Source organism: Aricia agestis, chromosome 15 (assembly GCF_905147365.1).
Source record: "Aricia agestis chromosome 15, ilAriAges1.1, whole genome shotgun sequence".
Classification (NCBI taxonomy): Eukaryota; Metazoa; Arthropoda; class Insecta; order Lepidoptera; family Lycaenidae; genus Aricia; species Aricia agestis.
Window position 1 is genome coordinate 3,517,074 of NC_056420.1, and position 25,836 is coordinate 3,542,909.

General features: G+C 37.0%; 1 protein-coding gene across 1 annotated transcript in view; it reads left to right on the plus strand.

Annotated features, from left to right (window-relative positions):
* The window catches only part of LOC121734273 (furin-like protease 2), a 46,027-nt gene that overhangs the window by 15,689 nt on the left and 4,502 nt on the right, over positions 1-25,836 (plus strand). Inside the window, exons 2-9 of the mRNA XM_042124766.1 lie at positions 13,547-13,651; positions 18,298-18,420; positions 21,982-22,116; positions 22,336-22,643; positions 22,713-24,473; positions 24,553-24,668; positions 24,998-25,115; positions 25,189-25,743. Of these exons, the coding sequence (XP_041980700.1) occupies positions 13,547-13,651; positions 18,298-18,420; positions 21,982-22,116; positions 22,336-22,643; positions 22,713-24,473; positions 24,553-24,668; positions 24,998-25,115; positions 25,189-25,743 (3,221 nt within the window). The remainder of the gene's footprint in view (positions 1-13,546; positions 13,652-18,297; positions 18,421-21,981; positions 22,117-22,335; positions 22,644-22,712; positions 24,474-24,552; positions 24,669-24,997; positions 25,116-25,188; positions 25,744-25,836) is intronic.

Genomic DNA, 25,836 nt, shown 5'->3' on the forward strand with positions numbered 1-25,836 from the left:
ATGCGATTTGACATAAGTCATCGCTTCGCTAGTGAATACTAATGTCAAATCCCATACATTTTTTTGGCGTTTACGATAATCGCTTGCCACTTGTATAGGCTCTTTTACTGTTTGGTATGGAGATACTTTGAGTCCCGGAAAAGGATATAGGATACTTTTTATCCCCGAAAAATGTACGATTCCCGCGCAATATATGAATTTTGGCGCAACGGAGTCGCGGATGTCATCTAGTAAAATATATTTTATTTTTTTCTTTAGATCTATAGCTCTAATATTGCAGAATTCAGCAATCATACATTTACAGTTACGGAAGCATATTACGGTTTATGTTAATGTAATGGAGTGGATTTACGAAACGTAGACCGCGAATACATAATGGCGGAACTCGGTCGTAATTTATAAATATAATTCTGCCCCTAATTATACCAGGTTTATAGGCAACAAAGGTTTTGTGGCCAAGCCTAGTAACTTTAGTAAAATTACCATTTTTACGGGCTATATTACATTTATAATTACACCAGTTTCAGTTTTATTGAATGCAAGCTGATTTTATAGTGCACATAGCACCCCTAGTTCCTACTTTTGCTTTTATATCCTACGCAATGCCGACACGACTGACAAAATGATGTCGCAGGATGCACAGGACCCACCTTTGACATGCCCATCCAACGCATGGATCATTTTTCTTTTATTATCAAGAGATCAGCTTACACTGTCCTATTACCCAATGAAGCTTGGAACCAACATTTTTTTAATGCAGAAATCGAACTCAAGAGCTCCTGAGGCGAGCAGGAGACTATAAAATACTGGATATGACCTCTTTATTTTTGCAATATTACTATAGCCATTAGAATACATAATATTATATTTTACAATACAATTATTTTCATACGTTACCTATTCCTGCGAACCGGACGCGTGTAATTGGATCGTGATGGATAAAAATTGCATTGAAATCAAACGCCATTGTGGATATTCAAACTATGAAACGCCCGCGGCTCCGTTTCGCAAAAATTCATTTCTCGCAACTGTAAAATTTCCGTGATAAAAAGTATCCTATACCTTTCCCGGGACTTAAGAGGAGTCCACACCGCCCTTCTTTCCATACAAGCGTTGTCCCCTGTTTCCTCCCTGGATAATGCAAGTAGAATTATAATTTTTTTCCTGAATATCTACGGCCACTAATACAATGTCCCTATGTTTTCTTTTTTTTCATAATTTAATTATTAAATAAGATATGAACGTTCAAAAACCCAAAAAAATTGCCAGATTTTCCGCTGTGTTCAAACATGCAGAAAACAGATTTGGCTAGATTATACAAAAAAAAAACATAGGAACACAGCTCAAGCCTTTTTTTAATCTTTAATGACAAAAAGTACTTAAATCGGTTAAGTTTTGGAGAAGGAATCATGGGACAACGAATCGTTGATTTTCTGGATTTTCTGCAGTTGTCTCTATCGCGTTCTGCGGTATAGGCTTGAGGTAAGGGAGACAGCTATAGATATTACACGTACTTTTTATTCATAGCCCCTGATGTATCCTCTTAAAGTATCTCCATACCAAATCGGTTCAGCGGTTTGGGAGTGAGGAGGTGACGGACAGAAACACTTTTGCATTCATAATATTAGTATGGATACAGACTACAGTGTATCGTCTGACCTAAAAGATCGAGAGGTCTCGAGCACAATTGACCTCCTTAGGCCCTCCACGGTGACAGTAAAGTATCGGATTCTAATGAAGAAAGGATTGCGCTGACATTTTTATAATGAATGCTTTTGATATTAAATTTTAAAGGCATTTCTGTTTAATGTTTATTTGTAGAATGTAATTTAGGAACTTCGTTATGTTATAATACTGTTGACCCGCCCCGGCTTCGCACAGGTAGGTATAAAATATAATATAGCCACTGAAAAAATGATTAAAATCGATTCAGCAGTTTTGATTTATATTCATTACTACATGACCCGGTGAACTTTGTTTCACTAAACAATAATATTCTGCATTTTAGTATTTTTACTAATTATGTGAGTTTTAACAAATAGGGTGACCAGTTTTGATATAAATATTCATCAGATTTGACTTTTTTTCGATTAGAATCATCATCAGACAATGACCGTTTCTCAAAAATGAGAATAATTGTAATGCAACATACGACGCCATTTTGTTTTGGGCGAATCCCCCCGCATCAAACCTCACGCGAGAACTGAATGTATTGTTTTTCTTGAGATATTCACATCAAATCAATAACTTAGTATTTTCTTAAAACATGATACTAAAACGCAACACTAACGACGCGAAGCCGTTTTGTTTTAAGCAACCGATTCTTGGAGCGGGGGGAAGGGGGGGCGGAGCCCCCTAAGTAGGGGGGTTCGGGGGGCGAAGCCCCCTGCATAGTATTTAAACCTTACACAAAAACTGAATATGTTGTTTTCCTTGAGATATTCACATCAAATAAGTAACTTAGTATTTTCTTAAAACATGAGAAAAAAACGCAACACTAACGACGCAAAGCCGTTTTGTTTTAAGCAACCGATTCTTGGAGCGGGGGGAAGGGGGGGCTGCGGCCTCCAAGTAGGGGGGTTTGGGGGGCGAAGCCCCCCGCATAGTAATCAAACCTCACACAAAAACTAAATGTGTTGTGAAAAAAAACTTAACACTAACGACGCGAAGCCGTTTTTTAAGCACGGGGGGGGGGGCAAAACGCAACACTTCCGACGCGACGCAATTTAGTTTTAAGCAACTATTTTCAGGAAAGGAGGGCTCGGAGGCCCAAGCCCACGCATAGAATACAAATATTACTCGAAAACTAAACGTGTAGCGGTTAAAATAATTTCACTATTATTTTCACTTAAATAACTTATCACTCTTAAAAAAGAAGATATCGGAGAGCAAAGCACCCTCCGTCAAAATTAAACGTTCGAAAAGTAACAAATGTGTAGGTTAAATTAGAACGACTTCGTTATTATATTATTCATCCTCATATTGTTTCTGGTCCCTTTTAATTACTGATCCGCCCGAACTCGTTCAGAACGCAAATTTAAAAAAAATAGCCTATCGCTGGTCATCAGTGTGGTTAACGCGTGAGGTAGCTCGTCGCACATCACAATATTGGGATCGGCTTCGACGACCGTTGTTATTTCATTTCCCGCTCGCCATTGTAAATAGATAGGAGTAGAATGAGGTAATATTTTTTTCGTGGGTATTTAACTTTTTTTTTCAAATGACCTCACTTTGTAATAGCCAGAATCGGCAGTTAAAAAAAACATGAATTAATAAAGTCGAAAAAAAATTTAAGAGTGGGTTGCACCAGAGGCGTGGTTATATTTACAGTTATGGCTAACTTAACTTTTACCTTAACTTTGACCACAGAATTTGAAAGATGTCTGAATTTGCGTTTTTTTCTTTTGTTAAGGCTACAGTTAATGGAGTTGAGAGTATTAAAAAATGAATGACTTATCCGTAAAAATCTACAGGAAAAATATTTGCTATGACAAAGCTGTACGCCATAGTTACGATTATTATAGCATACTTGTTAGAAAATGTGGGTATTTGATAAAAAAATATTTGTTTTTGTGTCAAATTGAATTTGGAAAGTGTCATCATAGTGTTTTTATTTATCGTAAAAAGTAAATGACAAAAAACTGTTATGGTGGGATATCCATAAGATAATACCATCGCGAAGTTTTCTGTAGACCTTTTCATTGTGTACAATACTTGGTACATTATTTGGATGAATGTCGTAGGGTTAAGCCTGCGTTTGCAATATAAGCGGAAAAAATGTAATTATTTACGACATCACAATAGAAACCCCAACAATAACAGTATTTCTCCACTATTTAATGAATGTTATTATACTCTATAACCTTCCTCTTAAATCAATCTATCTATTAAAGAAAACCGCAACAAAATCCGTTGCGTAGTTTTAAAGATTAAAGGGAACAAATGGACATGAGGGAAAAAAGCGACTTTGTTTTATAGTATGTATAATTGTATAGATATAGATTTCTTCTTTCCAATTTCACAATTTCTGTGTAAAACCCTCAAATTTATTCTAAGCGCTAAAATTCCCTTTCGGCAATGCTCGCTTTAATCATGTTTTAAGCGAAAACTACTTTAGACTAACAACATTATGCGGTCCAAAAGTAACCGCGGTCGGCTCGCCCCAAAAACCTCTTTTGGCAGCTAAACTTGCATATTTGTCACGATAGAAAATGGACGCTTTGTGTTAAGCGTCGATCAGACCTGTTCAATTTGCAGTATCTAATTTAAAAGTAAGGTTAGGTTCACACGACATTGTCCTGCACGTTTCCTGCACGTTTTTTTTTTGCAGTATACGTCTTAAGAAGAGTCCACACCGCCCTTTTTTCCATACAAACGTTGTCCCCTGTTTCCTATGCTAGTAGAGTTATAATTTTTTTCCTGAATATCTACGGCCACTAATACAATGTCCCTATGTTTTCTTTTTTTCCATAATATAATTATTAAATAAGATATGAACGTTCCAAAACCCAAAAAAAATAATGGCCAGATTTTCCGCTGTGTTCAAACATCCAGAAAACAGATTTGGCTAGATTATACAAAAAAATTAAAACATAGGAATACAGCTCAAGTCTTTCTTTAATCTTTAATGAATAAAAGTACTTAAATCGGTTAAGTTTTGGAGAAGGAATCAGGAGACAACGAATCGTTGATTTTCTGCAGTTGTCTCTATCGCGTTCTGCGGTATAGGCTTGAGGAGTCTCCCTTAGGAGACAGCTATAGATATTACACGTACTTTTTTTTTCATTTCTCTAGCCCCTGGTGTATCCTCTTAACGAATAAACAGTGGCGCATACAATGTATTTAGAACCATTCACACGTCGATTGTACTGCACGACGATTTGTTGTGTCAATACTTCGATCACAGTTTCCAGGTAATGCTATTGTATTCTATTGTTGTCGCGATCACCGGTGCTCTTATGGGGCTTGAAGAATTAATGTCATTATTATAATATATTGTATGCATCACTATGACGTATACTGCAAAAGACGTGCCGGATTGTGCCGTGTGAACTTAACCTAAACCCATACTTCCTATTTTTGAAATTATGAGAATAGGAAGCTTATCGTTCTTATGTTTTTTTTTGTTAAATTGTGGAATATTGAATAATGTTCCTTTGTTTTGTTTGATTATGTTAGATTCAGAAGGCCGACCGTGACCGTGACCGTATTCTTTTTAGCTCATTTGCACCGATCCCTTAGTTATTTAATATCATTTCATCCATCATATTATGACATTTTATGATTATGTCGATGGCCGAAAATAAGAGAGGATTTCTATTTTCTTTCCTGCTTGGTATGAAATACGCTCTTAATATCGAGAAAAGAATTACAATATACCTAGTTGGCCTGCAATTTTGTAGTTGTTAATATAAAAAAATTCTCGCAACACGGATAGGGCAAAACTTTTGTATCGTAGCAATTTGTGTACATTTACACATAAATAACAAAAAACTGGCAATTTATAGAATATATTTCAACATCAATATTTCGAATGAAAATATTTCCATTCTGTCGTCTCAGAACAAATCGACGGTCCCTACGTATAAAAGGTCATGTCCAAAATAGCAATTTTTTTATTGCATCATGCCCTTCCATATAATGAGACGCATATTCTTACATTATTATTATTTTTCTATCACAAGTAATTCCAAAGATAAAAAGACGTAAATGACGACAAGTCGGAGGTTGTATTAGATTTTAGTGTGGTAAATGCGGACATGTATACTTACCGTCCTGTACCGCGTTGAAAATTACGCGCTGTCCCGCGTCATGTCGTACATATCCGTTTCTACCTCTAAGGTAGCGAATTATTTTTAGACTTGTTATCATTTACGTTCAGCTATTATGAGATTTTTGTTCGTTTTTATTGGGTCTGGTGCCACACATTCAATCGAATTCAAACCAATATGAGTATTTAAGTGTTATAAATAATCAGCGATGTGAAATAATTGCTGCAACGGAGGCTGAGGCTTCTTTTCATCAAGAACAACCATCAGTGCTTTACTGTTATGGATATAGAGCAAAAAATCGCGTTTGTTATTTGAGATCCGCAATAATCAATAAATTTTATTTTTATTCTAATTAATTTCTTATAGCGCCAACAAAAAAACGTAATTTGTGTAAATTTCTACTATTGCGGTTCTTGAGATGAAGCTTGGTGATAGACGGGCGGACGACATATAGAAAGCGAAGTCTGATAGGTTTCCGTTTTCAATTATTAAGCACGGAAACCTAAATGTTTGAAAATATACTATTATATTATTTTATTAAAAGAAAGAAAATAAAATATTTTTATGTTTGCGGCTTTGCAAGAACATTGAGTATGAGTTTCGACTGCATATTTGTTTTGCGAACAAAAGGCGTTAAACTGTACTACTGTCTGTCTATCACGATTAAAATTCTATCACACGTTGCATCTTCTATAACTACATATATTACAATAACAAAATATAGAACTATTATAATGAGGAAGTGTTTATTTTATTTATTTATTTTGTTCAATACTGTATACAATAATATTACAAAATACAAGAAATCTTGCCGCAAAAACTACAATTTATCTGGACAAGAAGTTCATTTCAGTCACTAAGCTCCAAGCCCGTCAGAGACTTAGATATATATTAATATTTTTATAGCTAGGCATATTACTATATATTTTCTATACAAATTTTCGCGTGACCGCACACTCAGCTATAATGTATATTTCTGGTAGCTACTATAATATATATTATAGTACGGTATATTAATATATATATTATAGCTAAGTTTGTGACGGGCTTAAAATATTGGAGCAACTTTGATAGTAGGTACGGAAGCCCTAGAACATTTTTTTTAAACTATCAAGCTAATTTTTTGTGAGCAGCTTCAGTTTGATAAAACGAACAATATTTTTATTTGCAAGAAATCTCGAAACTGGTAGCTAACAGACATAGAAAGGATTTCAAACTTTGATTTGATGGTTCTAAAATATGGATTGTTCTATTTGTAGGGCAATGTTACTCTTAAATTATAATATAACTATTAACCTACGAATATACAAAAAATCTGCTGATTAGGGTTCCGTTTTAGGGTTCTGTAATTAACAAAACTTGGTTGAATACAAAGCCCTAAAGCCCCAGTGCCCAAGTTGTGTGCATGAGCATTAGCGCACACACTTGGGCAAATTAAAATAAAATTACTCCTGCGTACCTGGCCTAGTTTCCGGCCACCGTCACCCTAACCTGTGTGGGGGATATTATTATTACTATTAATGTAATTGACCTCTTACTTCAGCTTCGTGTAATCCTCTAATCCGTCTTTTAGCACAAAAGTCTTACCGAACATAATCAACTGAAAGTATTTTAACATTTTTTTAATTACATTATCCCTGAGTGGATGAGTCGGGGGATTTGAGGCGTCTTGTGAGAGTCTTTCGCACATATTCTCTGATAATATTGTCTTCTGGAAAATCTCTTGGATAAAATTTTCATCCATTATCTTCATTACTTTAGTGGCTCTGTGGAGAAACACTATGATTGTTGTTTGTTATTATACGTGTTGCAAGCAACATAATTGCTTCTATATACTTTTTTTTTAATTTGACAATCTCCGAGGTAAAACTGTGCTTTGACCCTTCTTAGGACTCATAGTATTTGTGTACCTTTCAAAAATAGTGTTCAATTTATTTACATACTGAAAGATCCCGCTGCTTTGTAATTGCATAATCCTGGCTGTACCTACATTATTTTAAGAAAATATAATTGTTAGATAATATGCATTATACTTTCCCATATTTGTGTGAAAATTTATAATAAATCGAGTGAAAAGTGATGTCAGAGTCTATTCCATAACAAACTTTTTCTCCAGTACATACAATAAACTTGTTTCTTATTATAGTAGTTGACGCCCGCAACTCCTTCGCGAATGGAAATTCGTAAATCGAACGGGAACCGTAAATTTTTCTGGGATAAAAAATATCCTATATTATGTTTCCGGGCACACAAAATATCGCAAAATCGATTCAGTGGTTGAAGCGTGTGAAGGTAACAAACGAACGGATTTTCGCATTTATAATATTAGTTAATAAATTATATCCTTTCTCTCTCTCCCTGAATCTTGGAGTATTTATTCCTCGAATAACACACAGAATATAAACAGAAATGAATCCTAGTCATCACATTATATTCAGCGGGCGCAGCGCCTGCTACCATACATCTCTGTCAAGATCTTTATCTACAGTCTGTCCGGAGATATTTCACTACTGGCAGGACCTCTATGCCGACGGAATAAGAAGCATTTTCCTAATACTGAGGTAGAATAATTCTGAACAGACTAGTCACGTTGAACCAACGTTTTCTTTTATTCCACCGAAATGCCAATAACTGTCTAGTGTCAGATAGAACATCTGACACTAGACAGTTATTGGTCATGATGCTTAAGCATCGAAATATAATACCTAAATATATTTAAATAATGAATGGTCACTGTAAAATGTTAAGCATTTCCACCACATTCACAAACATTTTTGTTAAATTTTAAATGCAGTATTTGTTACATATTATGTGTAACTAAAATAACTCAATACGTATTTTCTGTGGGTTAGTACACGAATGCTTAATAGCGTCCAAACGTTTTAAAGTATTTAGGATTCGTATTAGTGCTAGGCTGATTTTCCTGTCACGCTGACCGCTCGCTGACCGTCGGCACCGATACCGAAATGTATGAAATATCAGCGCATATGAAGAAAGACCTAAGAGCTATAACAGAGGAAGGCAGAAAAGTGCGGCTATTCTGGCTAAAAGCGCACGTGGGTACTCCAGGAAACGAAAGAGCGGATGAACTGGCAAAAAAGGCTGCACTTACCATAAACACGGCCTCAGATTACAACAGAGTGCCAATGTCCTATATACGGAGAAAAATAAGGGAGGGGACAACAGTTAAGTGGCAGGAAAGATACCAATCCTCCTCAACCGGATCGGTCACAAAAGTTTTTTTCCCCACTGTTAAAAAGGCGTGAGAAATACTAAGGCACGTTACAATAACGCCTACACACGTGCGAGCCATGACCGGTCATGGAGGATTCGCAGCATACTTGTATCGTTTCCACCTTAAAGACAGCCCCTCCTGCATTTGTGACTCCGCAAAGGACGAGACAATATTCCACCTGCTCATTGAATGCCCAAGGTTTGGTAGTAACAGGTCTGACTTAGAAATATAACTGGAAATGGAGCTAAGTCAGGCAACCCTCCCTACCATCATGGAGGAAAAAGCCACCAGAGAACCGTTGATGGTATTCATTAGCAAAGTTGTCTCCAGTGCAGCCACAGCAAATGGCTCAACGTTATACACAGGCTACAACAAATTAAACTATACACCAAGGCGAGTAATAACAAACACATCAACACAACACACACGAAATCAAACACAACGCACACGATCACAAACCCCAACGTCCATACAGACACACTTCACATCAACCCACAGGCCAGGAGAAATACATGCGCCAACACAATCATAGGCACACACAGAAATACAACGGACAGTTTCAACCGAAATTGTAACACAGCCAACCCTAGAGCAAACCCAACAATTACTAGCCCGCGGATAAAACGGGGAACCGAAAATTAAACTAAGGCCGATCCCTCTCTTTATGTCAAATCCAACCGAAACATTGGGTATAACATACAACCGTCTTAGCACTCCCAACCAAGTCAACATCTCACCGGGACTAGCAGCAATCCTAAACGGAAGTACATCAAAGACGAACATGAAAATGAGCAAATATTTAGCTCTCCCAACAACTACCTTCCGAATCCAGCATGGACTAGGATATATTCGCGAAACCTATCAACTACTCGTGGGTCAATGGGGTTCCTGGATGTGGGAAGACAACTTGGATCATTAATAACTTCAATGAGGAAACAGACGTTATAATAACAACGACAATCGAAGCAGCCGAGGATCTAAAGCAAAGGCTATCGCTACGAACTGGCAACAAAGTTAAAGATAAAGATCGTACCATGGCCTCTTTGCTGGTAAATGGGACAAAAGAAACCTACAAAAGGTTGATAGTTGACGAGGCCCTCATGAACCATTTCGGCTCAATCGTCATGGCGAATCAGTTAACAGGCTCCAACGATGTCATCCTCATTGGAGATATTAACCAACTCTCGTTTATAGAGCGTGAAAACCTGTTTAAACTTAATTACACTCCTCCAAACCAACCTGGTAACGAGCATCACCCAGGAGTTGTCTTGCACACACAGGAGGCCTATGGATGTGGCATACGCCTTAAGCATGGTCTATAATAACATCTATTCATCGAAGGAAATTGTGCGGTCCCTAAAGCTAATGAAGTATACAGGAGCGAGAATACCTAAAACCCATCTAAATACCTTGTATCTTGTCCACACACAAGAGGAGAAAACAGCCCTCACTAATACAGGCTATGGATCGGGAACGGACTCTCGCGTCCTCACAATCCATGAAGCTCAGGGATTAACGAGTCCCTCGGTGATCATCATACAGACCAAGTCCCGAAAGCTGGCAATCCATGACAGCGTTCCTTATGCAGTTGTAGCCATATCCCGGCACACTAACACCTGTGTCTATTACACTGACACTGATGGAGACGCTGTGGCAAGCTTCATAAAAAGAGCCACGGAGGTGTCAACCAAACACATAAAAGATTATAACATAAAAATGGCTATAAAAGACAGGAACGATAAAGTCCTAAGCCGTAGATTCGACACAGAACGATATCTCTTTAACACCCTAGAAACTCCACCCAGCTTGAGTGACCCCTCTCCACCAAGCCAATGTCACAACATCTAAAGGCAAAGGGTGGAGCAGCATAAAATCTAAGGAAATCGGAAAATGTCGGACCTACTGGCCGCCACACCGACTGGGACCTCACCGTTCAAAACATTAATATTATTATTATGTAATTTATAAAACAATAAATATTTATTTATTTATTGTATGTATAATATATTATAGTCTATTCTACTAAGTATATATATAATACTTTAAAAAAAAATGTGTCCATGGCGTGATGGACCACAATTAATTAAAATTCATAATATTATTTCAATTATCCTTGGTGCGAAAAATCTAAATAATAAAATAACAAAAAAAGGATATGGACGAACAGTCCATAGATGGCCACAATTTTATAATAAAAAAAAAAACAGCGCAGACCGCTACGCGTTATACATCTCGGGCCATCAGCGCCGACGGTGCGCGCGCAGTCAGCGTGACTGGAAAATCAGGCTAAGATATGGAAACGCAGCCTTAACCAGAAAATTCCGTTCGCAAACAACTGCACAGCACTTTTGCTCGAAATTGTCTCGTTATTTATAAATAGTCGTATTATGTTGATTGTCGCTCGCAATTTAGCCAACTGCAGCGTATTGATGTACTCAATAGCCGAGCCAAAAAGGACGCTCTGCCAAAGTCTACCATTGTATTGCCTTTGTGAAATACCAATAAACGAGCAGGAGCGACAGCAGATAGCTCAGCAAAAATGTTTACACTTCGAATAAAAATGTTTTTTTTAAATACCTATGGACGCTTCACACCACGCCAGTCTAGCCCCATGATAAGTACCTAAAGGACTTGTGTCACGGGTACCAGACAACGGAAATATATTTAATACTTTTATACTATACGTAATATACTTATATAAGATTTTTATTATAATATACATTATAATATATTGAATAGACAAACAAGGCCCAGGAACATTGAAAAAGTTTTGTTCCGTCGGCGGGATTCGAACCCCGGCTTGAGCTACCAACTCGCCCACCAAGTGAGCCACAGAGATCGATTAAAACTTATAAATTTAACTTCGAAGCTATTGACAAGTTTAACAAAAAATTCAAAGTTATCTTAATATACTCTCAATGCATTGGTTAAAGGAAGAGTTAAATTCAAATTAAGGCCTTCATGAGAAAAAATCGGGTTCCTCTTCGGCAAAAGTCACGGAATAGCAGTTCAAGCAAGATTATCTCTATAATATATTTCCAGATTATCTTGTATTACAAATTTTCAATCAGGTCACGTATCGTAAGCTACCTATCCCTAAAGAGTAAAAAACGGCGTCAAAATTTTTAATTTTAACAACCCAAAATAATTAATTTGAATCACGTAACACTACACAAGACGTAATTGCCAATTTAAGTATAGCGCACGTAGAGCCGTGTCTCAGATATCAGATTCTGGTTTTGAGTTTCCCTAATTGATAGTAATTTGCATGCAAATCCCTAAATCTGTCCCCGTGTTCGACCGGACTGGCACAGTATAAATATATACAGTAAGTCAAATTCGAACAACTTGCAATCGTGGTGTATGAAGTATACAGACATGACGTTGTATAATTTTAAGTAACAACAGTTACGTTAGTACTACAATTACAGTTATAAATGTTTGAAATTTAGTTTGTTATTATTTTTAGCAATATTCCGCGAAATAAACTTCCATGAAATTAAATTAAAGGCATGCGTACAGCACCTCCCTCCTCCCACACTGCCTATGCGTACACTCGCATGCAAGAACCTGCAAACACCACCACCACACAAGCAATAATGTTGACAAATCCGTGCAAGCGGAAGAGTTTGTTAGTTTGTTTGTTTGTTTGTTTGAACGCGCTAATCTCAGAAACTATTGGTCCGATTTGAAAAATTCTTTCAATGTTAGATAGCCAATTTATCGAGAAAGGCTATAGGCTATATTTTATCACGCTAAGACTAATAAGAGCGAAGAAATAGAGGAAAGTGTGGAAAAAACGGGGGAAATTATTTGAATGGGCTTATCTCGTGATTATTGACGACCTCTGTGGCTCAGTGGTGAGCGCGTTGGTAGCTCAAGCCGGGGGTCGCGGGTTCGAATCCCGCCGACGGAACAAAGAGTTTTCAATGTTCCCGGGTCTGGATGTGTACCTATTAAATATGTGTATGATATAATAAAAATCTTAAATATATGTATGGTATAAAAGTATTAAATATATTTCCGTTGTCTGGTACCTGTAACACAAGTCCTTTAGGTACTTAGCACGGGGCCAGACTGGCGTGGTGTGAAGCGTCCATAGATATTATTATATTATTATTACTAATGACTCATATTATGGAGAGCCAGTAAACAGCTGTCAACGACCTAAGGAATAATATCACAAGTAGATTACACGCATGTTATATAATATATAGAACTACCACCAATTTATAAAAAAAAACAAATTAAAAAAATATTTATTTCCAAATAGGTTAACAAAGTTAACACTTTTAGAACGTCGTGTCAACATGAGGCCTACCACCGGTTCGGGAGCTACACCGCCGAGAAGAACCGGTGTAAGAAACTCGCACGGTGGCGCCGTTGTTATTTTCCACCGTTTTACCAAAAAGGTGGAAAATAACAATAATAGTTTAAACTGATTTACGCTAATATATGTCTATTTTATTTAAACCTTTTGAATGAAGCAATGTTCAATAGAAAATTTAACTCCTATTTAATATTTTTTCTTCTTTTCCAGATTGGGGACCTGAAACATTTTTACCTGTTCTCGCACCCGCACTTGAGTAAGCGATCAGTTAACGCGAGTAAGGAGTACATGCACCGGCTAAAAAATGATCCTCAGGTAATTTTGTATAGTCCTTCTTATGATTGTCAAAAAAGTTTATTAAAATACCTTTGTTAAAATACCTTTGTATGTTTGCATTAAATAAGCTCAAATTCATACTAATACTTAATAGGCTGGCCTCACACAGCCAGAATTTCATAATCGGAAATTCATATTATTAATTCAGAAAGACCGGAATACCATACAATATCATTACGCTCGACACACATTCAGATTTTTTCAGATTATGAACTTCATAGATCGATTTGTAAGAATATGAATTTCCGATTATGAAATTCCGGCTGTGTGAGGCCAGCCATGTTATAAATGCCAGCCATATTATAAAAGTGTTTCTGTCTGTCTGTCCGTCTGCCTGTCTGTCTGTCTGTCTGTGACCTCTTCACCAAACCGCTGAACCGATTTTGTTAGGCACGGAGATACTTTGAGCCCCGGGAAAGGACTTTTTATCCCAGAAAAATGTACGGTTCCCGCGCGATAAACGAATTGTGGCGCAACGGAGTTGCGGGCGTCAGCTAGTTCTTTATAAGTCTTTGTGTAGAGTTAAGGTGATGTAAGAATTTCCTTTTTGGTCACCATTTTTATTATTGAAACTTACAAAACTTACTTACTGCTTAATATGCATCTGGTATTATTAAACTTGGTTGCCTATGACGCTTTCAAATTTAAAACTGCTGCTTCTCGTTTCTAAATAATAAAAAAATCTATAACAGTAGCTATCAAAGCTATCTCAACCATCACTGCATTATTTAGTACTGTTTACTTTCATTCAACCAACCAACCAACCAACCAACCAAACAACCAACAACCAAGGAACTTCTTATAAAGAGCTCGTAAAGGCCTCGCGAAAAATTGTGCGTGTAATTCAATGGGACACGGCTCCACTCATCTCCGCTAACATTCATGACAGTAATCTTTGATCGCATTCGATTGGAATCCACCTTTTTGTGTACGGGAAATATATATATTACATTGTACGAATGAGGAATTGACGACTTCGATGTTGCTTTGTTGATATTCAAGTGATGAGAAGCTCGTTTTTCTTTAATACGAGGCCAACAAGCAAACGGGTTACCTGAAGGAAAGCAACTACCGTCGCCCATGGACACTCGCAACATCAGAAAAGCTGCAGGTGTCGGCCATTTAAGAGGGAATACGCTCTCTTCTTGAAGGTTTACAGGTCGTATAGGTCCAGACATACTGCTGGCGACAGTTCGTTCCAGCTTTTACAGTGCGCGGCAGAAAGTTACGTAAAAAATGCATACGATAATGTATCATCAAATAATTAATTTATTATTTTGTTAACTGATCTACATTATTTCGTCGGGTAACATCAGGTTGATAAGTTTGCTGAGTTTGTCATTAAATGACCTAGGTATTCGTTTATGTGATTAGAACGGATAATTGTGATTTTTGAGGTACTCGTAGTTACAGAATGTAAGCTATTAACCAAACCTGAATAATATTTTTATAGACATACGCTATAAATAACAAAGTTGAACTATCAGGGCTAATACTGGAGGAATTGCGATGCTTTTAAGATATTGAGTCTGCACTCGATAATGCCAGCATAAAAATAAACAAGGGTTTAGCTTCGGTTAAATAATTGTGGAATAAAAGAGCTCTTTTCCAGTCTTCGTCTGTTTCACTTTCAATTAATTACAAAAGCTTTCAATCAGATTTCTTTCTTTTTATAATAGTTTTAAAGATAATAAGGCTAAGACGCTGCATATTTTTTATTCAGAACAGACTACTTGCTAAGAAATATGAATCCATTTATTTAGATTGCCTGACGATGACTTTCTTGATATACTAGATAATCTTCATAATGAAGATAAAAAAAATGTGATGAAGAGACTATATTGAAGCTGCTTCATCCGTTCAGGAGCTTTGAGGTCCAGGCAGGCATACACAATATATTTATTTTAATAAACTAGATTAACCATCTTATTGCAAAAGATGATGATAATAGTTACTATTTAGCATATAAAGCAAATTGCATAGAATTTAGAGAAATACTTAATTAACAATCTTAAGAACCAAGGATATTCCAAGTTGGATTAAAGTTCCATTGTCTATTCCAAATTGCAGTACCAGATAATAGTTATAGGGAAGCCCAAAAGGGGATTTTGTGACATGATCGAGCATGTCAGATAAGGCTAGTATAGGTTTCTCACATGTCTCTAGTTATCACGATAAGAAAATCAGATTCCTTGATTCATGGTTGGAGGGCCCAAAAAAAGTTATTCTTAAGCATTAAAATGTCATCAGATCTGTCAGATTAAGATAGGGGATGTTAAGTATATCCTAAAGAAGCTAACACATAAAGCACATATGATTTAAGGGTACGGTAAGCTTGTAGGAACATTTAAAATTTTCAAAAAATAAAGGTTTATCTTATATCTTTAAACGAGCAATTCTTGTATATTAAAAAATTTATATATATATATATATATATATATATATATATATATATATATATATATATATATATATATATATATATATATATATATATATATATATATATATATATATATATATATATAATTTTTTTTTTATGAAATAAGGGTTCAAACGAGCAAACGGATCACCTGATGGAAAGCAACTTCCGTCGCCCATGGACACTCGCAGCATCAGAAGAGCTGCAAGTGCATTGCCGACCTTAATCTTAATAACTTGTGTTGTCGATATTTCAAGTTGGTTTCCTTTGTCCGTGGTTTCAAGTTCCATTATACAGTAAGTATAAAGTTTTATTCTAGATTTCAAAAGCAATATATTATTAATTTTGATAAAAGAAGAAAAACCACCATCTTACTTGAAATTAAGACAATACTATGATAAAGAAAAAGGCATAATATAACTAGAGTAGTCTTATATTGTAACAATCGATTCTATCGAATCGAAACTATACTTGATATTCCAAGTTAGTTTAAAGTTCCATAGTTTTCCAGATTCCAGTAGCAATATATTAATTTTAATAAACAAGATAAACCGTCGGATTTGCGAATCGCAAGTGGCGCAACTTCCAACTTTATGTTTATTGATTCAATACCTATCGAATATTTATGTGGAACGCTCCAGAAACTAGTTCTGTATATTCGTGCTGAATTTATTCTGCATTAAGTATCAACTATGCACGTTTCTTTTTCATTTGGAATATTGCGGTAGTATATTTTTCAAATTGTTTATGGATCGTCGCGTTTTTACATAGCTTGCGCTTTACTGAATAGAAAAAGGGTTTTATTTATATCACAAGAGTATTGTTTAATTATTTTATACTAATCTATACTATCCATACTTCGATACTATAAATGCGAAAGTGTGCCTATCTGTCTGTTACCTCTTCACGCTTAAGCGGCTGAACCGATTTCACTGAAATTTGGCATGGAGATACTTTGAGTTCCGGAAAAGGATATAGGGTACTTTTTGTCCCAGAAAAATGTACGGTTCCCGATAAACGGGCGTCATCTAGTATTATTATAAGTGCCAAAGTTTGTCTGTCTGTTATATCTTCACGCTTACTTAAGGTAATTGTATCCTAGGAGGGAACACTGTATAGGTTTTATTCCAGTTACGGGTAAAAGCTATACTAGCTTTTACCTGTAACTCCATTCAACTCCCGTAAAATATAACATAACATAATAATGTAACAATGTATTATTAATATCATTGATGTATATTTTAGGATTACACATCATTATGCCATCAGTTTACTTGTAACAAGTATTTTCCCGGAATACAATTATTAATTATAGAACCCACATTATTATATTTGCCAAGGGGTGGTACGAGTGTTACATTAATTCCCTATAAAGAACCTAAACGGGTTAAACATTCTGGTATATTTTTAATTCCCGACGAAAAATGAGGGGTGTTTATAAGTTTGACATGTCTGTCTGTCTGTATATTTTGTGTGTGTGGCATCGATTTAGTTTTATGAACTTGATCGAGAGTGTTTGTTAAAATCTACAAAATATTAATTATATTTATCAACTTTAGTGATTTGATTGGTTCGATATTTTGAATTCTGATTCTTGACAAGCCATAATAATTTTAGAATTTTGTATAGGAGCTGATTTTAAATTAGTTAATATGACATTATTGATGTAATTTTTTTGGAAATAAATATTTTTTACCGCTATTACTAAAGCTTTCTAAAGTAGTCTGTTAAACAAACAAATCTGTTTTGACACAAAGTTCTGAAGAATATGCGAGGCAAACGAAGAAATCAGATGTTCATTGCTTTGTCGTCAAATAATAAATTATTATTATTGTAGACAAGAATTTCAATTGAATTCAAGAAATTTAATATCTTATGTGTTAACTGGTTCTATTAAATAATTATGAACGGTAATATAGTATCAGAAAACGACATGACGACACCAGACACCTACATGTTTGTAATAAATAGCTATAAAATTGACGGTCCTATACTAAACATCTGTACTAAAGGTAACCTTAATAAGACCTATGTACGAAATATTTGATAATTATTTTGATAATGCTGATGATGGTTATGATGATAATTTTTATGTTTATGATGATGATGATGATGATTATGATGATAATATGTTTGATGCTGATGATTTTAATGCCGATGATGCCGTAAATTATATTATGAGTAATATAGAATTTTTTTTTAGGTGAGATGGGTGATGCAACAGAGAGAGCTGAAGAGGACGAAAAGGGACTACCAGCAGCGGCATGTGATGAGGCAGTCCGCACCGTCCTTCCCCGATCCACTGTTCAAGGAGCAATGGTACCTGGTATGTATAGAATTTATTACATTCGCAATAACGTCTATATTGCTGTGCACTTATTCCAAATAAAATGAAAATAAGATTTTGCAGTATTTACAATCAACGTTATAAATGTATTTAAGGTAAAAGCACTAATGGCAGACGCTTTAAGGAAACATGGAACATTTGAATGTTGTAAAATATATATTTATTAAAATAAAGGATTGATAACTTCTTCCATGTCTTCAGTAACTCTTACAAAATAAAACTATTATGATTATTCACTGACAAATCAATAAAAAAATAAATTATTGGTCTTTTTGTAAACTTAGTCATAACAACTAATAGATGACATCACAGTAAACGAACATCACTAATAGTAGACACCAATATGAACTAATAGTTGACATAGAACATTACATTACATTTAACATTTTTATTAGGTCTTTATTTGCCGTTTTTTCAAAAGATTTCATTTACCTCATCATAGTAACTACATGCATATGAAATATTATCCACGTTGTCTCTCTTCTTCCATGCTAAAACTATCTTTCCTTTTATTTTTATTTTTCATATATTTTTCCTAGTAAATTTATTTTCAGTCTTTTTTTTTATGAAATAAGGGGCCAAACGAGCAAACGGGTCACCTGATGGAAAGCAACTTCCGTCGCCCATGGACACTCGCAGCATCAGAAGAGTTGCAAGTGCGTTGCCGGCCTTTTAAGAGGGAATAGGTAGAGGAGGGTAGGGAAGGAAAGGGAATAGGGGAGGGTAGGGAAGGGAATGGGGTAGGGGATTGGGCCTCCGGTAAACTCACTCACTCGGCGAAACACAGCGCAAGCGCTGTTTCACGCCGGTTTTTTGTGAGAACGTGGTATTTCTCCGGTCGAGCCAGCCCATTTGTGCCGAAGCATGGCTCTCCCACGTATGTCTTTAGTCTCCATGCTTCTCTTGCCTCTTCTTTTTTCTTCTTTCTTTTCTCAGCTCTCCTTTTTCTTCTTTTTACTGCTAAAAAACTAAAGCAATCGATTTTTAGATCAGACAAGGTCTAATATGTCAATTCTTAGGTACAGTACTTCTAATTTGTTAGCTTGTTAATAGAATTATATTTTCAGAGAATATTGATGATATTTGCAGTAGAATAAACTACAAAATAACTTTAGTATGTATTGCAAAATGATGATATGAGTTCCATGTCATCTATTAGGTTTTTTACATTTTCAAGAACTAATAGTAGACACCCTTTATATTGTTAGGGAAAATGGATAAAAAATCATAAATAAACATTAATTGGTGTAAACAACATAACCTTAATCCAATGAAATCAATAGAAATTACAAAAAATCAAATAAATGTATTGAAAACTTACGTGCAAAATTTCGCCTTCCTTAACCTATTTGCTAAGAAACTGCCGAGCGCGTGTTGACGCGGTCACAAACGAAAACTGATCCCATTTTAAAATTTTGTTCCCGAAGGCGTCCCTAATATATTTTTTCACGTCAACAGATAGCTTGAGAAGCTTATATAGTGTTGAGAAAAAATTAGACTAATTCTTATTTTTATGGTATTTTTGTCGTAAGTGTCATCTATTAGTTCCGAGTCTACCATTAGTGCTTTTACCTTACTTACATTGCTGGCTTTGGTTTGTTTTTAAGCTAGTAGTGAACATAATTCGAAATTTAAATTATTAATTCTAAATAGCTGTTTCAAAATACACTCTTTGAAAGTCGAATTTAGAATGATGCATGGTTTGAGAACTCCCCGGAGAGAATCAGCGCAAAAAACTCGTCAGCCATCTTTTACTAATAATTATGATTACGATAGACAAACTAGGATTAATAATTAATTTGTCTGAAAACCTTATTTACCATTTTAATATAGATTTGAGGGGGATTAATACTAAATTGTTTTCCTTTTGCCGAACTTACGAATGTTTCTTCAAAGAAAATGTCAGGGTAAAGATTTCTCGACCCAATTCACGGCATAAAATCTATTGAAAGGCGCTCAATTCGTTTGTCATTCGAACTGTCGGCCTTTTCTGAGCTATTCATGTCCCTTAGTTAAGTATTCAGAGGTTTTGTACAAGAAAATTAAAAGCCTTTGTATGTTACGTCCAGGTAGGATTATATTTAGATTATTCGATAATTAATTACGTTTACCAATTTTACATTGTTTTTATTTAAAATTGAGTTTCAGTATTATCATCATGAAACTTATATAAAATTTTTGTAGCGCGAACCTTGTACAGCCTACATTTTTAAAAAGCACTTTAACAATATTATTATGTTTTAATAACCTGTTGAATGTTGATACCTAATATTATCCTAAAGTCTGTACGGGACACGGGTTTTCCTGGGTTTTCAATTTAGGTTAAAGCAAATAATAATGCTCCTTCACCAGATACAATATTGTGTTTTACCTAGCTTGAAAAGCTAGTCAACTGTAATAATCAACTGTTTATTCGTTCGATTCTGGAAAATCTCTTGGTCTAATAATTTATTTATCTAAAAGGGTTGCTAAGCCAACTTCTAGAAAGTTTATTTAAGAAAACAAAGGATACGAGAGGGTTTCGGATTTTATTTCCTTTTGAGTTTTGACCCAGCTTAGATTACACGAAAACCACTTTAAAAATATATTGGCTTACGCTTTTAAAAATATATCTAACCCTGATGATGTAAATAAATTAAAACGAATAATAGCTTTTAGAACTTTTAAGTTTAATAATATTGTAAGGCCAAAAATTTCATTTGTTTGAACGCAATCTCGCAAAATACTGGACCGACTTTTATGTAATTTGTCACAAATGTATACAAAGCAAACCACGTCGAACGATAAAGACTACATTTTTGCGGGAAAACCTTAGGTTCCTGTGGCTTTATTTACGCAGGTGAAGCCGCGTGAAGTTCTAGTTATCATAAAATGAGAACGGATTTCAAGCATTGCCACAATTTAGTTGAAATAAAGCTGATTCCTACACTTATGCTTGAGGCTCATAAAATCCTGGCGACTAGCCGAAGATTTTGCGTGGAAAAGTAAAGATATTGCGATGAGAAGTCATATATTCGTGCTGTTTTATTTTCGCTTTTGATATTTTATAGTCAACGTATAAAATGTTTCCGCTAATACCTAATGTAGAAAGTTTATACCACCGTTATATGACAAAATATTATGATCATTGAATAGAATTCATGTTATATAATTTTATATTCAATAAACTTAAAGTATTTGGGATTTGAATGGAATGGATTTGAGACTTAATCAAGCTATTTACCTGTTAGTAATAACTGACAGTAATTTTCTATTTATTGTACAAGGACGCTTAATTCATTGAAATCATTTTCCTTGAAATCGTACAACAAAGTTCCCTTTGTTGTACGATAGACGTAGTCAAACCTAATTTTGAGTATACTAGAAAATATAATGTATTTCTGTTCTTGGTATAGATGTAGGATGTATAGTGTATACCAAGAACAGAAACATGAATTAAAATTTATAAATTATGTTTATGTGTTACTGTGGAACATTTGGGTACTAAAATGTAATCAACTTGTATTCGAAAATGGAACTCAAACTGATGTCATTTCCCAGAATGGCGGGGCGGCAGATGGCTTGGATATGAATGTTGGGTACGCCTGGCAAAAGGGGTATACAGGTAAAGGGATAGTAATTACCATACTTGATGACGGCATACAACCCAATCATCCGGATTTGCTGCAGAACTATGTAAGTTTGAATAGCTATAAGTTTTGTGTGTTATTTATTATTACGTTAAGTGCTTTAGATTTCTTAGGAACAAATAACCGTTTAATATAAAATTAGAAATTAAAATAATGCTGATAATATCTTTGTGCGCCTGAAGTTAATTTTGCTATATTTTATTGGATTTAGTTTTAATAGGATAACGATCTTAGGACTCAATCTTAAATTTAATTAAATGTTCAGGATCCGGCTGCGTCCACAGACATTAATGGAAACGACACCGATCCTACGCCGCAGGATAACGGCGACAATAAACATGGCACCAGATGCGCGGGCGAAGTCGCCGCGGTCGCCTACAATAGATACTGCGGCGTCGGGATAGCTTACAATGCGAGCATCGGAGGAGTGAGAATGCTAGACGGCTTAGTTAACGATGCTGTGGAAGCCAAAGCGCTCGGCTTCAATAGCCACCACATAGACATCTATAGCGCGTCCTGGGGACCCGAGGACGACGGAAAAACCGTCGACGGACCCGGCCCCCTAGCGAGAAGGTATTGTCTAATGTAATTGCAAGGAGATAGCTGGCGGCGAGCTCATTAAAAACGTTATATTTGTTTCAGAGCGTTCATAAACGGTGTCACTAACGGTAGAGGAGGAAAAGGATCCATTTTTATATGGGCCTCCGGCAACGGGGGGAGGCACACCGATTCGTGTAATTGCGACGGCTACGCGAATAGTATTTTCACAATATCCATTTCTAGCGCGACCCAGGGTGGCTTTAAGCCCTGGTATCTCGAGGAATGCTCGTCGACTTTAGCTTCCACGTATAGTTCAGGAACACCTGGCAGGGACAAGAGTGTCGCTACAGTAGACATGGATGTCCAACTTCGGCCTGACCATTTGTGTACAGTTGATCATACGGGCACGTCGGCTTCCGCGCCTTTAGCGGCAGGTATATGCGCCCTAGCACTCGAAGCTAACACGCTCCTCACCTGGAGGGACGTCCAACACTTGATAGTTATGACCTCGAGATCGCAGCCACTAGAACGGGAAGAGGGGTGGATAGTTAATGGGGTAAAGAGAAAAGTAAGCCATAAATTCGGATACGGTCTCATGGACGCCGGTCAAATAGTATCATTAGCGGAACAATGGGTGAACGTCCCGCCCCAACATATCTGTAAGTCGCAGGAAATAAACGAAGATAGGTCAATCGAAACGTCTTTTGGCTACACGATTTCAGTTCACATGGACGTAAATGGCTGTAGCGGCACAATGAATGAAGTTAGGTTTTTGGAACACGTTCAATGTAAAATTTCGCTAAGCTTTTTTCCAAGAGGAAATTTACGGATTCTGCTTACGTCACCAATGGGGACTACGTCCACCTTATTGTTCGAGAGGACGCACGACTCGACGAGTTCCAACTTCGACGATTGGCCGTTTCTTAGTGTGCACTTTTGGGGCGAGAACGCCGAGGGTCGTTGGACTCTGCAAATAATAAACGCCGGCAATAACCACGTCACCCAACCGGGAATACTGAAAAAATGGCAAATAATATTTTACGGCACCGCCTCCAATCCGATACGATTACGAAATAAAAGTTATTTCAACTCCGATAACGTTCAACAAGAAGAAAAAACTTATCATATAAACGATGTTTACGATATATCCGAGTACTCCCAGTTTCTTAACGAGATCGAATTAGGCATGTCGGATCGGCGTAACTACCAGAAAAATATTCCGTCGGCTCAGAGAAAAAACGTATTAGCGGACGCGAACGATAAACAAGTTCAGAGAATGTGCGATCCGGAGTGCGATTCCCAGGGATGCTATGGCAAGGGGCCAACTCAATGTGTCGCGTGTAAACATTATCGTTTAGATAACTCGTGCGTGTCAAGATGTCCGCCGAGGAGTTTTGTTAATCAAGGTGGAGTGTGTTGGCCGTGTCATGAATCTTGCGAAACTTGCGCCGGTGCCGGGCAGGATTCCTGTTTGACTTGCGCTCCGGCTCACTTGTTAGTTGTAGATTTAGCGGTTTGCTTGCAGCAATGCCCCGATGGCTACTATGAAGACCCCGATGCGAATGCTTGTTTTCCATGTGCGGAACATTGCGATACTTGCTCAGAAAAGGCGGATATGTGCTCTTCTTGTGCCCACAGCTATGTACTATACAATGGCTCATGTCTAGCCTCCTGCCCGTCAGGCACGTTCAGAAAAGATGACTTCGGCTGCGTGGAATGTCACGAATCGTGCGAATCTTGCACCGGACCGAGCGAAACCGAATGTATTTCGTGTCGAATCGGAGAATTCGCTTACAAAGGTCGATGTGTCACTAAATGTCCTATCGAAAATTACGCAGACATTCAAAGGAGAGAATGTATTCCGTAAGTGTGATTGCGAATAGTTTACTCCTGTTATTTTTGTAACCGTGCCCGTTTAAATCAACGCTCAATGTTATTTTAGGTGTCCGATCGGCTGTTGGAAGTGTACTCACTCTGTTTGTTCCGTTTGTCAGACTAAATGGTTTCTCACAAAAGAGGGGACTTGTCAACCGGAAGGCAACAATAAATGTGATATCAGTAAGTAATTAATTTTGCCCATCACAAATTTTGTAATAGAAAAGTTAGTAAAGCCTCATTGTACTCATTTTATTGCCTATATTCATAAAATTACAATTTTAACATCATGTCCTCATTGTATACGATTTTATTACGCCTCTGATGTGTTGTGTTTTACCGCTGTATATTTTTACATCTTTTCGCTTTGTCATAAACAAAACGTCACACATAAACTCCGAAGCATTTGTATGCTTACACTGACGAGAGCTGAAAAATGTCAATTTAACAAATACTGAAGCGTCTACACAATTCCGAGAGGGCCCTTTGTTGAAAAATATTTTTATTTACAGATGAATATTACGAGGGAGGGCGGTGTAAAAATTGTCATTCCACTTGCGAGAAATGTAGCGGACCGAACGAGTGGGACTGTTTATCGTGTTCCAGCCCATTATTATTACAGGGATCGAGGTGAGGCCTCTTTATTACGCTAGACCTTCCTTAACCCTTGTCGGGTGTTTAACTAGCGGATATTCCTTTGTAGGTGTATCGCGGAGTGCGGACAGGGATATTATCAGACGACGGGCAGCTGCTCGCAGTGTCCACATAACTGTAAGACTTGCGTGTCGCGCCTCAACTGCACTTCGTGTGTCGGCGCCTTGCGATTGCAATCGGGGACCTGTAGAGCCACCTGCGCGCCTGGTTACTACCCGGACGAGGGCACCTGCTCCAAATGTTACTTATCGTGCCAAACGTGCACGGGTCCGAGGCGCGATCAGTGCGCGTCCTGTCCTCCGGATTGGAGGCTCGCGGCGGGCGAGTGTAGACCGGAGTGTCCCCAGAACTTCTTCCCGTGGAGGGACAGTTGCAAGCGCTGCCACCACTACTGCCAGGACTGCCATGGCGCTGGACCGCAGCGGTGCACGTCTTGCCCGCCTCACTTCTCGCTGGAGAGTGGACTGTGCGTCGAGTGCCTTAGCTCCCAGTACTACGAGCCGAGAACACGGTCCTGCCGTCCGTGCCACGATTCCTGCAGGTCCTGCTCGGGACCTGGTCCTACTAGTTGCGTAACGTGTGCTCATCCTCTCCGTCTAGATAGGTAAGTTACTCGAAACGTTTCCATGTCTGCTCTTACGGTCGCGCTCATAGACATTCAAAGATTATATTTAACTAAAATTTAATTAGCACTTTA